This window comes from Martes martes, assembly GCF_963455335.1.
Source record: "Martes martes genome assembly, chromosome: 4".
NCBI classification, from domain to species: Eukaryota; Metazoa; Chordata; class Mammalia; order Carnivora; family Mustelidae; genus Martes; species Martes martes.
In genome coordinates, this window is record NC_137891.1 from 163591712 (window position 1) to 163606893 (window position 15182).

At 56.9% G+C, this 15182-nt stretch overlaps 1 protein-coding gene across 1 annotated transcript in view; it reads left to right on the forward strand.

Moving 5' to 3' along the window:
- Positions 1 to 15182, forward strand: part of GRIK3 (glutamate ionotropic receptor kainate type subunit 3) — a gene marked incomplete at both ends in the record, with an annotated part of 218675 nt that overhangs the window by 174177 nt on the left and 29316 nt on the right. The window contains one exon of the mRNA XM_080802689.1: positions 5177 to 5380. Coding sequence (XP_080658815.1) covers positions 5177 to 5380 — 204 coding nt within the window. The remainder of the gene's footprint in view (positions 1 to 5176; positions 5381 to 15182) is intronic.

A 15182-nucleotide genomic window follows, 5' to 3' on the forward strand; every position in this document is an offset into this window, starting at 1 on the left:
TGGAGGAAGAGAAATGGCCCGGAAAACATCTGGAGGATCCCTGATGGAGATGGGCTATGACACACAGCCTTTGCGCTGGTCTCTGAGAAACTCTCTGTGCCCAGCTGAAAATGTCCTCAGTCTCCCAAGCGAGAGAGAGGCCCACTCCCCCATGGACGGGCCTGGGGCCTCCTTCCCGAAAACCTTGAGCTGGTCCAGATGCTCCTGAAAGTCCCAGCATGGTCCGCCTGTCTTGGAGTCCCGGGGGGTGCTCTCAGGCTGAGGCTCTTTGGGGCAGGGACACCAGTTGTGAAAAGGGGCCTAGCCCTAGCTGCTCTGGTTGAAAACCCAGCCCAGCGGTTGGGAGCCTGAAAACAGGGCCAGCACCTCCTGCCGACAGCACTTGGTGGGGGTGGGGGGGCAGCCTGCAAGGGTGTTGTCTGGGAAACAGCACTTTGAGTGACAGGCAGATACCAGATACCAAAGCTGGGTTCAGGAAGATCCGACTGCTTTGCCCCCGGAGAATAGGGCTGGACCCTTAATGAGAGGGGTTTCCGCTCTTTCTTTTCCCTGGAGTCTGGGCACAGGGGAGGGCCGCAGTTCCCTGTGGGCTGTCAGAAACCTGCCTCCTCTTCTCCCCTATCCCTAACCCTGGAGTTAAGAACAAAGGGTGCCTTATCTTGGGTGCACAGATGGACGGAGCCCTAACTGCACCCACCCTGCCCCCCAGAGCTGCAGATGGCCTTCCCCATGTCTGAAGTCGAGAACCTGGAAGCCTCCCTTCTCTCGCCCCACCTATGCCCGGCCCCAGCTTCTGTTCTGGTTCTGCTCTCCCATGGGCTCATGAAAAATTCATCCACTCCAACCTCAGCTCACACGCCGAGAAAACACACCTGCCTCACTCCTGGGGGCCCTGCCTTTGAAGGTTCAGAGTTCTTTAGGCTGCTGAAGAAAGCAGCAGTGTTGACACTCGTGTGGGTACGTGTGTGGGTGCGGGACTGGCCCAGCCACACACGGGTGTCTGGAGTCACACCGGTGGGTGTATTTGTGCCCTGTGCACATAGTGACCTCATAAGACTCAACGGCCAGGCAGGCAGAACCCCTAGCACTGGGCAACAGGAGAAGCAGAGAAGCCAAGGAAGGCCAGGGTGTGGGCTGGGAGGGCTGTCCCAGGCCAGGGACCGCTCTAGACCCCACCTCTGGGATGGAAAGGACTCCCAGTGCTCTGTCCTGGTTCTAACAGGCAGAAGGCAAGGTCTTGGGTCCAGAGTCTTCAGCCTCTGCGGCCAAGCAGGGCCAGGCAGACAGAACATCAAGAATGTGGTACACCTGTGCCGGTAGTATTGTGTAGACAGGTGTGCACTTGTGTGAATGTGCATCAGAGGGGGGCTTGGGAATGCGGGGGCCGGGCAGCTCACCCTTGCATCCTCCTCCCCCCACAGACCGCTTTCCAACTCCACAGGTCCTGCAGCCAGGGGAGAAACTTAGCACAAAGCCCGGCTCTCCCCTTGGTGTAAGTGATCAGAAAGAAACCAGACGGAGAGCTCTGGCCGCGAAAAGTCGGAAAAGGTTATTTTTCTGGACCCCTGTTTCCTGTGACTTGTTGAAGAGAAATATTACCCTGCTCCTACGGCGGTTCTCCCAGAGCAATAGGGGAGCGTGAAGTTATGAAATTGAGGGCACCTTCACCGAGCAATCGATTAGCAGCCGAGAGAGCTTGTGAATTGGCTGTCTGGACATTTCCAGTAATAAATTGTGAAATAGTCCATGAATAAGTAGTTGGCGGAGTTCAGAATTACCCCCTAGGAAATGTTGCAGGTCTAGAGACACATTACTAAGGCGAGCACCATTTTAATGCTCTGGGCTTTGGCTGTTAAATATGTATGCCATCCGCAGAGCACTTCCCGAAATTAATGGCATTTTACAGCTGCTCCGAAGGCAGCGTATTTATATGGAGATGTATAGATTCTGGGGCTGCGGTGGCTTCACAAAGGAAGTGCTAATTTTAGAGAATAGGCCCAGGGAGGGGCGTGGAGGGAGGGTTAGGAAGTAAGCCATCTCAGGGACCTTTCCCTGAAATGGTTTTCCAGGGCCAGCTAGGGTGTTTAACCTTTGGTGACCTTGGGCATGGTCTCTAGGCTGGAAAGGGCACTGCAGGCACAGGCGACCCAGCGCACAGAAAGACGGTAACGATATTAACAAAAATCAATCCGTCGATCACATTGGCAGCTTACCTTTGCCAGGCACTGTTGTAAGTGCTTTTCATAGATTGGCTCCTTTACTCCTCCCAGCAACCCTGTCTGGTGGGGTCCAGGATTCTCCCCATTTTACAGAAGGAGATAGATTTTGTCCAGGAATGTGTGTGCGGTTGGCGATACTCCTGGGAGAGATAGTACCTTCTCTCCAGTTCTTTCTTGAGCTCACATCAGGGCCAACTCAGACAGTGGTATACTTTGTTCACTGCACAAGAATGTCTGACCAGAAGGATGGGGTCAGGGGGCGGGTTCCTGAGGCTCCTGCCCCCAGGCCGCATGCCAGGGTTTGGGGCAGCACCCTCCCAGAGACAGATTTGCACGATGAGGTGTGTGTGCTAACCACAGCCCCCTTCCCTCCAGGTAGCCCCTTCCTCTCCCCCCTGCCCCACCTGTGCTCAGCTGCCCACTTGGGTGCAGGGTGGGGCTGGGAGGCACGGAGATTCAGCATGGACTCTAGCCAGGGAAAGGGGTCCGGTGGAGCCGGGGGGAGGACCAAGGGTCAGTTGCCCGATATCTTCCACCTAATGAGACTGAGAGATGGTTTTTCTCAGAATCCCTGGAGAGGCAGGAACCCCCTGGAGATTCACACAGACCCTCCCATCCTTGCTCTGAATCATCCCAAAGGATTGTTGAAAATCTAGAGTAAATGAGTCCTGGGGTGGGACTGGGATTTTGAAAGGGGGCGGTACTGGGGGACCAGGAGCAGAGAATCAAGCCCACCCGCCACAACGGGAGCCCAGCAAGAGGATGCTGGTGGGTTTCTGCTCCGGAGGATCTCCAGTGAGGGTGTTCTCAGGGCCTTCCATGGTTCACTCTGTCCTCAGAGGCCCACAGTGTCAAAGGAATAGCCATACTGGTTGACAGATGATGAGAGGCCTCCATAATTGAGTGTGTGCCCTTCTCATGGGCCTGTGCACATGGGATTCCCAGTACATGTGCCCTCTGTCAGCTACTGCTTACCACCTGTCAGCTGAGGATCTGAGGCATTCTGACATGGGTAGGGGGTAGGGGGGGATGCCATGGTGGCCTTGGGGAAGGTTAAGGACAGGAGGAGGCCAGGAGCTACAGACAGGAAGCAGGGGAGCCAGACTCTATCAGACTGCAGTTCAACTCCTGTGTGACCTAGAGCAATTTACTGACCCTCTCTGAGCGTGTTTCCTCATCTGCGGCATGGGTGTGACGTCACCTGTCCTGCAGGCCTCGGGGGCCTGAATCAAGCAGCCTGTGCAAGCCCCTGAATCGGTGTCTGGTGCATAGTAGGAGCTCAGGAAAACGCTGAGTTGGCTCAGGGGTGACCCATCCACCATGGCCTGGGGACGGGGACTTGTCAGTGAAGCTGGGTGGGTGGACCCCGTAGAAACACAGACTTGTGCGTTGACCTGGACTTTGGGTCCCTGCTGTAGGCCTGGATTTTGCCACATCAGAGCCCACAGTTCTCACCCCGTAGACCTCAGACTGGACCAGGTCAATGGCAACTTCCCCCTGTCTGTCCCGCCTCTTCCCCCAGTTCTCTGCAGGGCGGCAAAGAGCTTGTTTCTCTCTCTCTCTTTTTTTTTTTTAAATTTTATTTATCTATTTGACAGAGATCACAAGTAGGCAGAGAGGCAGGCAGAGAGAGGGGGGAAGCCAGCTCCCTGCTGAGCAGAGAGCCCGAAGTGGGGCTTGATCCCAGGACCCTGATACCACGACCTGAGCCGAAGGCAGAGGCTTTAACCCACTGAGCCACCCAGGCACCCTGAAGAGCTTGTTTCTAAATGAGAAATCAGACGGAGTTGTGCCCTCATCACAGCCCCTTGCTGGCTCCCCGTCGCCTGGCAGGGAGGGAGCCCGAGGTGGGACAGCGGGATGTGTGTCCTGGCTATTGAGCTACCTGCCGAGGGCCCCATACCCACCAGGAGAGGTGCCCTGGGTCTTGGGGCACTTCGGGGCTACACCCACCTGAATTCAGATGCTCTCCTTGCCAGCGTAAGGGTGTGAGCTCAGCTCACACCAGTCATGCATCCTCGTGAGTTCACTCTCTGCATCTGTCAAGTGGGACTGTGGGTCCCTCCCCCCGCAGGGTGACATCAAGGTTAAATGAGGCAATGCCATTTGTTTGTCCAGCACGCCCTTGCTGGGCTGTGGGTTAGGCCCTCCACAGGCACTGGCAGTTGCTGATTTCCTCGTGCAACCCGGGTCCACATCCCTCACTTACCCAGCAGATCCTCAGGCTGGGGACTGAGATCCTCGGGAGGACAGAAATATATCAGGGGAGGAGTCAGGGAGCATACTGGTGGAGGGTCTGGTGTGGCAGGGTTCTCACACAAGAGCAGACATCAGAATCCCCTGGAGGGCTGCATTTCTTTCTTTCTTTTTTTTTTTTTTTTTAAAGATCCATGTATTTATTTGAGAGAGAGAGTGAGCGGGGGGAGGGGCAGAAGGAGTGAGAGAATCCCAAGCAAACTCCCCACTGAGTGTGGAGCCCAACAGGGGCCCAGTCGACCACCCTGAGATCATGACCTGAACCGAAATCAAGAGTCGGACGCTCAACAGACTGAGCCACGGGGGCGCCCCTCCCCTGGAGGCTTTCTTGAAACAGATGGCTGGGCTCCAACCCCGGAGTTTCAGACCCAGCGGTCCACTTATGGCTGGGAAATGTACATTTCTCACAAGTTCTTGGGTGCCGCTGGGGCTGCTGATCGAAGACCACACTTAGAGAACCGCCAGCCTTGCACGGATGGTGTGGTAGAGAGCATGGGATTCAAATCCGATCGCCTTGAGTCCAAATGCCTGTCCCACACCTTACCAGCTCTGTAACCGTCAGACAGTTCATCATAAATACCCTCCAAGCCCCCGCCTCGTGCCAGGGGCCACGACAAAGTGCAGAAGAGCAGAGGCTCCAGACCAAGCTCTCCACCGACCCACGCCGCCTTCGTCAGCCCCTCTCCTGTCTGTCCCTGCAGGAGGAGCCCTTCGTCATGTTCCGGAAGTCTGACAGGACCCTGTTTGGGAATGACCGCTTCGAGGGCTACTGTATCGACCTGCTCAAGGAGCTGGCCCATATCCTAGGCTTCTCCTACGAGATCCGGCTGGTGGAGGATGGCAAGTACGGGGCACAGGACGACAAGGGCCAGTGGAACGGCATGATCAAGGAGCTAATCGACCACGTAAGCAGGAAGGGAACCCCTGGGGCTGGGGTTGCCCTGGGAGGCTTGGTCAAGTCCAGTGCATGTTGGGGTGGGGCATGCCAGCAGGTGAGAGCCCTGGGGGCAGGGGAGATAGAGATAAAGGTCCTTGGGAAGGACCCACTCCCGTGGGCCTGCCTTGCTCGTGCTCCCCAGCTCCCAGACACCGCCCTCCACACAAGCACACGTGCACTACCCGCCCCCCCTACCCGTGTGACTGCCACCACCCCCCACCCCGTGCGATTGAGTCTTTCCCACTGGTGTCTTTGGTGAGCTCGCTCGGGAGGACTTCCCCAGCTCCTCGCTGCCTCTCGCTCCTTTAGGGGAGACCAAAGGCTGTCCCAGTCACGTGGGAAAGGTGCCAGTACGAAACACTTCCTAAACTCTAGGACACAGAGCTAGGTCTGTCCCTGCCTTGAGTGGCTTTGGCCGCAGGGGAGATACGGGTGGTGCAGGAAGTTGAGGGCTCTGTGAGGGGAGAAGCAAGGCTCAGCTGGGAGCGCTATGCCTGAGGTGAGGGAGAGTACCGGGGAAGCAGACAGGCAGGGCTTTGGGAAGAAGGAGCAGCTGGTGGGAGGGGCCTGGGGCTTGTGGGACCCTGGGAGGAAGACAGAAGCGGTAGTGTAGGGTCGCCCCAGGCGGGGGCAGGCAGGGGCCCTGGGTTCGAGGGCCGGTACCCCACTCAGCAGCTATGTGAATAGGGGCCCGTGAGGAGGAACCTCTCTAAGTGATTTCCCATCTCTGGAATGGGCGTCATTCCTCAGAGGATTATTGTGACCCTGGATGGAAGAACTAGAAGCAGGGCGCAGCCCACCACAAGGCCTCTGCAAGACAAGGTGCCCAGGTGCGGTCCGCCGGAACTCAGGTTCTGGCCCCATGTTAGCACCTCGTAGGTGTGCGACCAGGAATGTTCATCAACCTCCCTGAGTCTCAGTTTCTCCACGTCTAAAATAGGAGGAAGGGACAACCACCAGAGCTCCCGCAACTGCTGCAGGAATGGAAGGAGGAGCCATTTGCACAGGCTCAACTGGCCCGTAGCAAACGTTTCCTGCCTTCCCGCCCAGGCCCCTCAGCTTTCCGGAGGCATCTGTCAGCAAAGACCTGCAAACGAATGCCAGGACCTGATCTATACCAGACCCCTTATGTTCTCCTCCCCTCAGTTATCCTCACAACATCCCCGTGAGGTAGGTCCTGCTCCCACCACCCATTTTACAGATGGGGAAACTGAGGCAGAGAGCAATGAGTACCCACGGCTCGTAAGTGGTGTTCAAAGCGGCAGAGTCTTTGGAAGTTCTCCGCTTTCGGAAGCCCTGTGCTCCAACCCGTGCGAAGAGCCATCCTGACCCCAGGAGCCAGGGCAAAGTAGGCTCCTGTAGTGTAGATCTTGGCATGGAAAGTACCAGCCATGGGGATTGTTACTGTGCAGGGGAGATGCTCTACAGGGAACCTGGAACCTTGGCAGGAAGGCTTGAGCAGCAGGAAGGCTCAAGCAAAACCTTCATTTCCTAGGGCCCCCAGAACTCAGGCTCCCGTGGAAGGCTGGTGGGAGAGGCTTCTGGTCACCAGCACGTACCTGGGCTGGGCTTGATTCCCACTCTGCGGCTACCTAGCCACACGTCCCTGGACAAGTTTCTTGGCCTCTCTCTGTCTCAGTTTCCCTATCTGTAAAATGGGAATGACAGTCATAGAGCCAGCCCCATAGGCCGTGAGGGCTAAGCTCACACACGTGTGTTATGTCCTCTGCACCATGTCGGTCCTTGTCTTCTTACTTTTATCTGTATTGTACGGTTACTCCTTCGAGGCTGGAGAGGGGAGTTCAGGAAGTCCCTTCATGTCCCCGAGTTCCTAGGTTCTAACTCAACATCGAGAATACGAACACCGAATATGGACTACCCGCCCTGTGTTCTTCCCAGCAGGTTGAGCGGCTGGGAGGAGACAGCTGGTGGGGAAGCTCTCCTAGATTGTGGAATCCAGTGTAAATGGAAGGGAGTGGTGTTGTCACCATTATTAGTAATAACTATAATTATTATGGAAATTAGTCAGCAGGCCCCAGAGGCATCTCCATTTATCAGCTCCCCTACTCCTGCTTGGTGCCAGGGCTCTGGAATGCAGGGCCCCAGTGGGTGCCAGCGCCTGTTGTTTGCAGAGGCAGGCTGGACGGGGGAGGTGGAGGGGGTCCTGTGGAGCGTGGGGGCCACCTGTGGAAGGGAGCAGGGCCGGCACCAGTCCTGGTGGCCACAGCATCTCCATCTCCAGGCTTTGAAGAGCATTTGGGAGGGGGCGGCTCAGAAAAACCCAGCAGCAAGCCAGACCTTTCTCAGCTGACCCTCTGCTGGGGAAAAGAGGGGAGGTGGGCTCATCTGCGGCCTCCATGCGGCGCAGTATCCATCAAGGCGCGGGCCCTGACGGGACAGGCAGGGGACCTTGTTAAACCCGATTCCCTACAATTGATGAGCCTATTAATCCTAGCTTGGTGCCATTTTTAATAACATCATAACCATTTATTAGTGTCGTCAGATAATTAGTCTTCTCGCTAGCTCATAGATAGCGTGGTAAAGGCTTGGCAATATTATTACTTCCTTATTAGGGATCTGAACGCAGACCTAAAAGTGATGAATGCCTACCTTTGTGAGAATCTGCCCCCCGAGGCCCATTTGGAGGCCCTGGGTGGAGCCTCTGACCAGCAGGACTTAAGAGGTCCTTCTCGGACACTCTGCTCTCCTCTGTCCCACGCCACACGGCCTTCCAGGGAGCCAGGCTCACGGAGGAAGATGGGGCAGGTGAGGGTGTGACCCCTCCTGCTGACACACTCCTCGCACCCCTGTCCCCGCACGGTGGGCTCCAACGGTGCGAGCAACAGACGGATTGGACGGAGCAGTGATTTCGCTCTCGGTCACCCCGGCTCTCGCAGACTCTCGCTCTCTCCAGCTTTACTGCCTGCTCCCTCTCATTTCTCCTCTCTCAAAGGTATTCTGCCCACGTCCACGTCCGTGCCTTAAATTACTCCCAGGTGTGTTAATGACCCTGGAATCCAATAGAGATGACTTCAGATTCCGGGTCTAGCCCATACTCAACCTCTCTGACCTCTCTTTCCACATCTATGAGATGGGAGTAATAAAAAAGCCTTCCTCCCAGGGTTTGTAGGATGATTTAATGAGATACGGCCTGGAGATGCTTAACAGAGGGCTTGGTGCTCAGTACATGGGCAGCCCCTGGGAGCTGCCCTGTGGCCTTCCCTCCAGGGACAGCCCTGCTGTCTGAAGTACACACATGGATGAACTCAGTGGCTGGGCCCAGCCATGGTCATCCTGGTGGGCCACAGTGACCCAGGATCTAAACCTTGCTCCTCTGATTCCAAATAGGAGCCTTGGGAAACTGATTCACAGTGATCAGACTCACAGAGAGCAGAGGCACACAGCAGGGCATCATCCCCCTTCTCCCCTTGGGGGCATTGGCCTTTCCTGATACCTGCCATCCAGAGTTTCTGTCCTGGGTACTAAGCAGAGGCTTTTGGGTTTCATCCTGAGAGCTGTGGGGGGCACAGCTGGAAGGGAGTGACATGAGCACCAGGTGAAGGAAAATCACTGCGGTAGGGCTGCCCAGAAGCCAGTCTGGAGGCCATGGCTGGGGCCCGGGTGAAGGAGAGCGTGGTGGAGAGAAAGAAGGGAACGCTGCGGTGGGAAAGGAGGGAGGCGGGTGGCTTGGGATGGCGACGGGAAGGGAGAATGGAGAAGATTGGTGGATGGGCTGGATGAGGGAGGTGAGGGACAGGGAAGATGTTTGCACCAGGACAGGTGTGAAATTCCAGCTGGGAAGATGACAGTGTCATCCCCAAATAAAGAGCCTCCTGGCCAAATCGAGGAGTGGAGGAGGTATGGAGGTCATGCTGGGACTGAGGTGCTGGGAGGTGGCTGGCCATATATCTGGGCCGTCAGAGGAGAGAGCAGGGCAGGAGTTCAAGGCTTGGGAGTCACCAGCCCAGCCTTGGAGGGGACCTCAGGAGGCAGCCGGAGGTGGGACTGCTGGGCCGAGGAGAGATGGGACCCTGGGGAGGACCCGAATGACAAGGAAGCATTGGAGAGAGGAAAACGAGGACTCCACAAGGCGCCAGAGCCACCAAAGCCAGAGAGGAAGGAGGAGAGCCAGGAGAGCAGGGGTGACAGAGGCCAAAGGAGGAGAGGTTCCTGGAGAGGTGTGGGCACAGGGTCACACGTGGCAGGCAGGGAGCTCAAAGGAGAGGCGTGAATAGCATCCACGTGCTGGCACAAGCGACAGGGTCAGCCCCAGGCTGGGGACTTTATTCTCTGTGAGCCCAGAATCCTGTCCTGGCTGCTCTCCAAAGCCCTGGAATTGGAGGGGCCGGGTTTGGCAGAGACAAAGCAGGAGCGTGGCCTTAAGGGAATGCGTACATGCCCTCCAGGTCACAGCAAGCCATGGTTCTCCTCTCTCCATTGTCACGTCTCACTTAGAGCAGGTGAGGAGGTTTTCCTGGCTCGTGGATGAGGCTGGACCAAGACAAGGGTTAGAACGGGGAGGAGACATGGAGCTGTCGTGGGTAGCCCGGGCGTATCATCCTTTCCCTTGTGAGAGAAGTAGCACAGCCCGGACATCCCCTGTGTCTCCTGGTCATGCTGAGTGCCGAGCAGAGGGGATGGCATCCCTCCAGGGGCCCGTCCCCCCACCCCCCGACCCTTCTTCCAGACAGTGAGTGCCTGATGAACAGCTCTTGGCTGCTGCCTGAGCGCCCGGGCACATGGAGCAGGTGTCGATGAGTGAGGGTGGGTGAGGGAGCACACGGACTCACATGGCCTCCCCAGAGGCGCGACTGTGGGGTCCTAAGCATTGAACTTCCCATCCTGTGCCTGCGGAGGGTCAGGTGTCAAGGCTATGGCCCCATCACGTACGGTGTCCCCTGCCATTCAACCAGTAATCAGATCTTAGCTCTGGCCACCATGCATTCATGGTAGCAGCAACCCCAAGCCCCTGTTTGTGTGGCCAGGAAAGGCTTCAGGCTGGCCAATGCCCTTTGAAGCAAGACGTGCTGGGAGCTCTCTGGGGGCAGGTGGAGGCCTGGGTGGGACAGGGCAGTGGAGGGCAGGGGATTCCCCAAGGACATGTGGACTCCTGAGAGGGCAGCCGGGTTGCCAGGGCCATGACCCTGAGCTGCCTGAGAAGGGGCAGGGAAGCAGGCCTGGGATGTGGGAAGGACTGGGCCACACTGAGATTCAGCAAAGAACTGTTAGCTGCCAGGACCCAGGCAGCAGGGACCAACCTGGGAAAGACCTGGAAGAAGCCTGGCTGGAGGTTGGGGTCCAGCCAGCCCAGGGCCGGAACAGTCAAGGCACAAGTACAACGGCGCTTCCAGAGTGAAGGGGGATTGGAGGGAAACGAAGGTCAGAGGGAGCGAGAGTTGCACCTGCTGAGGGTCAACTGTTCCTTCATTCATTCCACAGACCTTTCTGGAACAGTCTCAGCCGGGCTTCTGGACAGCAGAGCCTGAGGAAGAGGCTTAGATGCTAATACCTAGTTCTGGGGTGTGGTGCCAGGGAGCGAGTGAGGGCCAGGGACAAGGAGCAGGGGTGAGATACAAGAACTCGTTATTGAGCCCATCGGCACTGAGTGTGACCAGTCCCTCAGTCAACACCCTGGAAAAAACTTGCAGAGTGTGTCTCGGGATGAGGGGAGACGGGGCAGGGGGCAGGTTTTTCCATAGGCTCCTGACTTGCAGGCGTTTCTGGATTTGACACGGCAGACATGGGAACCTGCGGGGAACCCGCAGCAGCGCCCTCAGCGGGTCGGGCGGGTGGGAGGTGAGTGTCCGCTGGTGCCTACATGAGGGTGGTCAGGGCCAGAGCCCACAACCTGGTGCTCAAGGGCAGGGGTCCGAACCCGGTCCCCACAATGTGTCAGACCCGGGGTGGTGACTAGAGAGATGGGAGCAGCCAAGTTAGATGCCCATGGCCCTCGCCCCTTGTCCCCACCCGCAGGAACAAACAGTCAATCAGCCAAGCTGACTTGTATTAAAACAGCAGTTGGCACCATAGAGCAGTGTAGGAGACTTGGGAGGTGTAAGACCAGGAGAGATGAGTGGGCTTCCCTGCCAGAGTGACTCCTGAGCTGAGACCAGAGAGTGAGGAGGAGAAAACGAGGGAGAGCAAACCGGAGCACAGACCGGATAGCTGAGCTCACAGAGCTCCCTGGGTGGTCCCCCCCCCCCCCGCCATGCCATCAGGAGGCCTGCAGCATTGGGCCAGGCCTGGGCGGACCCCTGCCTTGTGGTCAAGCACAGTATGGGGAAGGGGGCTTCCTCTGGGGGTGGGAACAGACATGTGGGCCTCCACTGTCGTGTGTCACAAAGCAGGGGACGCCCGCCCTGCTGTGCCTTTGCTGGCACTTGGGAATCAGACCCTTCTCGCAGGCCTGGGAAAGGCACAGACTTCATTTCTCACTGCTGGGCGTCCAGCAGCTCGGGGACCCGTATGTGAAGCCTGGGTTGGTGACCCTTCCGTCTACACAGGCATTTCCTAGCATCTGGCCTCGGCTCTGGAGTTATGTAGGGGTTTTCCCAGGCTGTTCGTGGCCACGGTGCTGATGAAGTGTGACGGCGGGCCGGTGGGACATCGCTGGTACCACCCATGACTAAGGGTACCCCTGTGAGAACTGCAGTGTGGCAGGCCAGCGGAAGTGCTTCCTGGGTGACCTTTCCACTCCAAAGGTAGCTCTTTCCAGTGTTTCCTGTGATCAAGTTATTCTTTTGTCCATTAAATGTATTGAGGTAAGAGCCCCATGCTAGCACAGAGAAAAGGGCCATGGACAAACAGGCAGGATCGCTTCCCCGGGCTTTTGGGTCTCAATTCCACCAGGAAGCAGACAGTAGTGCATGGACGGATGAATCTGTGTGACTCTTCAGCCTGGGAACGTGTCCTAAGAGAGGGGTATGTCCAGGTAAAGGCTTCCCTGGCTCACAGACCAGTGCCCTGCTGGGCTCGGAAACCGGTGGGGAGTGGCCTCTGGTCTATCCCAGGAAACCCTAGAGGAAAGGGCTGGAGACTTGGGAGAGGTGGGAGTAGCTCCTGAAATGCCTTCCCTGTCCTGTGGCTGGCAGCATGCAGAGGAATTGAGGGAGGGCACAGGGTCATTTCCAGCTCCCTGGCATGCAGCGGCAGGTGGCGCATGTGGGTGAGCGAAGGAGGACACAAACTTGGGAAGATGTCTCCCAACACGGCCAGTGAGCCCATGCACGTGGTCTCCCAGCCTCCAGGCAGGCTGCAGTGCGACAGGAAGATCCAGTCTCAGACCTACCGGCGATCACCCCCACTGTGTCCCATATTCTCCCAAACACAGAACAAACCTGAACTCTGGCCTGTTTCCAAGGCCAGGGAAGGTTCCGCCCCTGCCCCCACCTCTGGCCCCCTCCCCAAGCCTGGGCCAAGGCACTTGCAAGCTAGGCCTGCTGGGAGCTCACCTGGGGTAGGGCAGAGTCCTCGATGGAGCAGGACAGGCTTGGGGGAGCCCACAGGTGAACCCAAAGGGTGGACCCTCCCCAGGGTGGCCAAGCAGCCCGGGCAATGACCGGGGAGGGATATGGAGCTGAAGACGTCACTAGGACCTACCTAAGGACGGCCATGAGGACAAGTGAGGGCTTTCAGTGAACAGACCAGAAGTAAGGGGCCCATCAAGGGCCAGGGTACAAGGAGCAGAGGCCTGACTCTGGAAGAACGCTGGTGAGAGACAGGCCTGGGTTGGGGGTGGTGAAGGACCCAGGCAGATTGGCATGGGTCACGTGGCTTCGGGAAGAACGGGGGTGCTGAGCAGGGAAACGGAGGCCAGAGCTCAGTCCCCTTAGGCTGTGGTCAGGGTTGGTCAGGACCCTTGGGGGAACTTCGTTGCTCAGTCTTGCAAAAGAACTTTACTGAGCCCCTTCTTGGGGCCAGCCTTTGAGCTCACCCGAGGGATGCATCAGTGTGTGATCCAGGTCAGTACCCCCACTCCTAGAGCTCACACACCAGCAGAGGAGCGAGGGAGGTATTAAACAGTGACTTACAAATAAGAATTTAGTTGTGATAAGGACACGGAGGAGCAGCGCAAGGGGCTCTATGGGACCGTATCACCAGGGCCTCGTGGCATGTGGAGAGAGAGGGGGTCACTACCCCCCGCAACCTGCTGAGCAGGGCCTGTCTGGGCTGATGCCACCTTCGGCACATGAGGTGGGAAAAGGGGCAGGTGGTTGGAGATGGAGCTGTGGCCTGTCCCTCCTGGGGCCCCTGGGGTCCTGAAGCAGGGAACACCCTCCCTTCCTTCCTGAAGGAAGGAGGCTCAGCAGCTCTCCTGGGCCAGAGAGAGGCGCGGGCATCCTTCCTCACTGGCAGGTAGTGAGGCCACTACCGCTCAGGAAGCCAGTGTGTGGATTACAGGTGTTGGGAGGTGCCCCATGTGTGGACACTCAGGAATTTACCAGCACCACTTCCCCTCTGTTGTAATGTGTGGGTCGTTGAGGCTGCTGGTTGTCAGGTCAGTGTCCACGGGCTTTCTGGGAGCACTGTGTTTTCTTAAGGGTGGAGTCTGGGAGTCATCAGCAGACACCCACCCCGCCCTGCCCCGCCCCGTGACTTGCTTTGTCCCCCTGTAAACTACCACGTGCTCAGCCAGGCAGCTCTGCAGATGTGCTTACTGGGTATCTCCCCTACACATCCCCATTCATCCAGTCCCAGAGTCTACAGATGGCAGGCTGTGAGCCAGGCACTGTGCCAGGCCCAGGGCGCATGGTGGTGGAAAGACACGGGCTCAGACCCTGCTCCCATGAGCTTATGGTCCAGTGAAGGAGAAATCACGAAGCCTCTCTAAAAACCCAACTGTGGTCAGTGCTAGGAGAGAAAATACTTGTGCCATGAGAGGAATCACCAGGGAGACCTGACGTCACCTAAGGATTTTAATTAATTGATTTAATTGAGCTGAGATCTGAAAGAGAAGTGGGCATTAGCTAGACAAAGCGTTTGTGGAGGAAGAAGTCCCAGGTAGAGGAGCTCACACGTGCAAAGGTCCTGAGGTGAGAGAGAGCTGGAGTTGGGGAGTCTGAAAGAAGCTAGTAGAAAGCGAGCAAGGGGATGTGAGGTAAGGAAAGCCTGGAGAGGTGGGCAGGGCCGGGTCTGCACTTGCCAGCTCAGTAGCCACTGGTCATGGGGGTTATTTAAATTTAAAACTTAAATAAAAATAATTTTTCAAATTCTTTCATGTGAAATTAAAGTATGAACTCAGTTCCTCAATTACATAGCCACATTTCAAGCTCTTGGCCACATGTGGCTAATGGTTACCATATTGGACAATGCAAATAGAGAACATGCTCACCGTTACAGAACCTTCTCTGGGGACAGAAAGTTCTCTTAGATCATGAAAGGCTTAAGGAACCCCTAATAAGAATGTTTTATCCTAAGAGCACTTTCTGTATATGAAGCAGGGTTGGGAGTGGGGGGATTCTAGCTGGAGCAACACCACTTTGAGAAAAGACTGGAAGGGGAATTCCAGGATAGCATGTACGTGGGCAGAGAGCCAGCAGACGGAGCCCCGGGGAGAAGTCCTGCCTGTGCTACAGGAGTGAGACTGGTTTTGGGGGCTGTGGAAACAGAAGCAGAAGGATCTGGAGGGAAGTAGGAGTGAATCTGCATGTTTCTGCAGCCGTAGAGCTCAGAAGCCCAGCCAGACCATGCGAAGTGTATGCTGGGGAGACACCATGGCACCCTTGATGGGCAGCCAGAGTCAGGTTTATGTCTCTGGGAATACAGCCCAG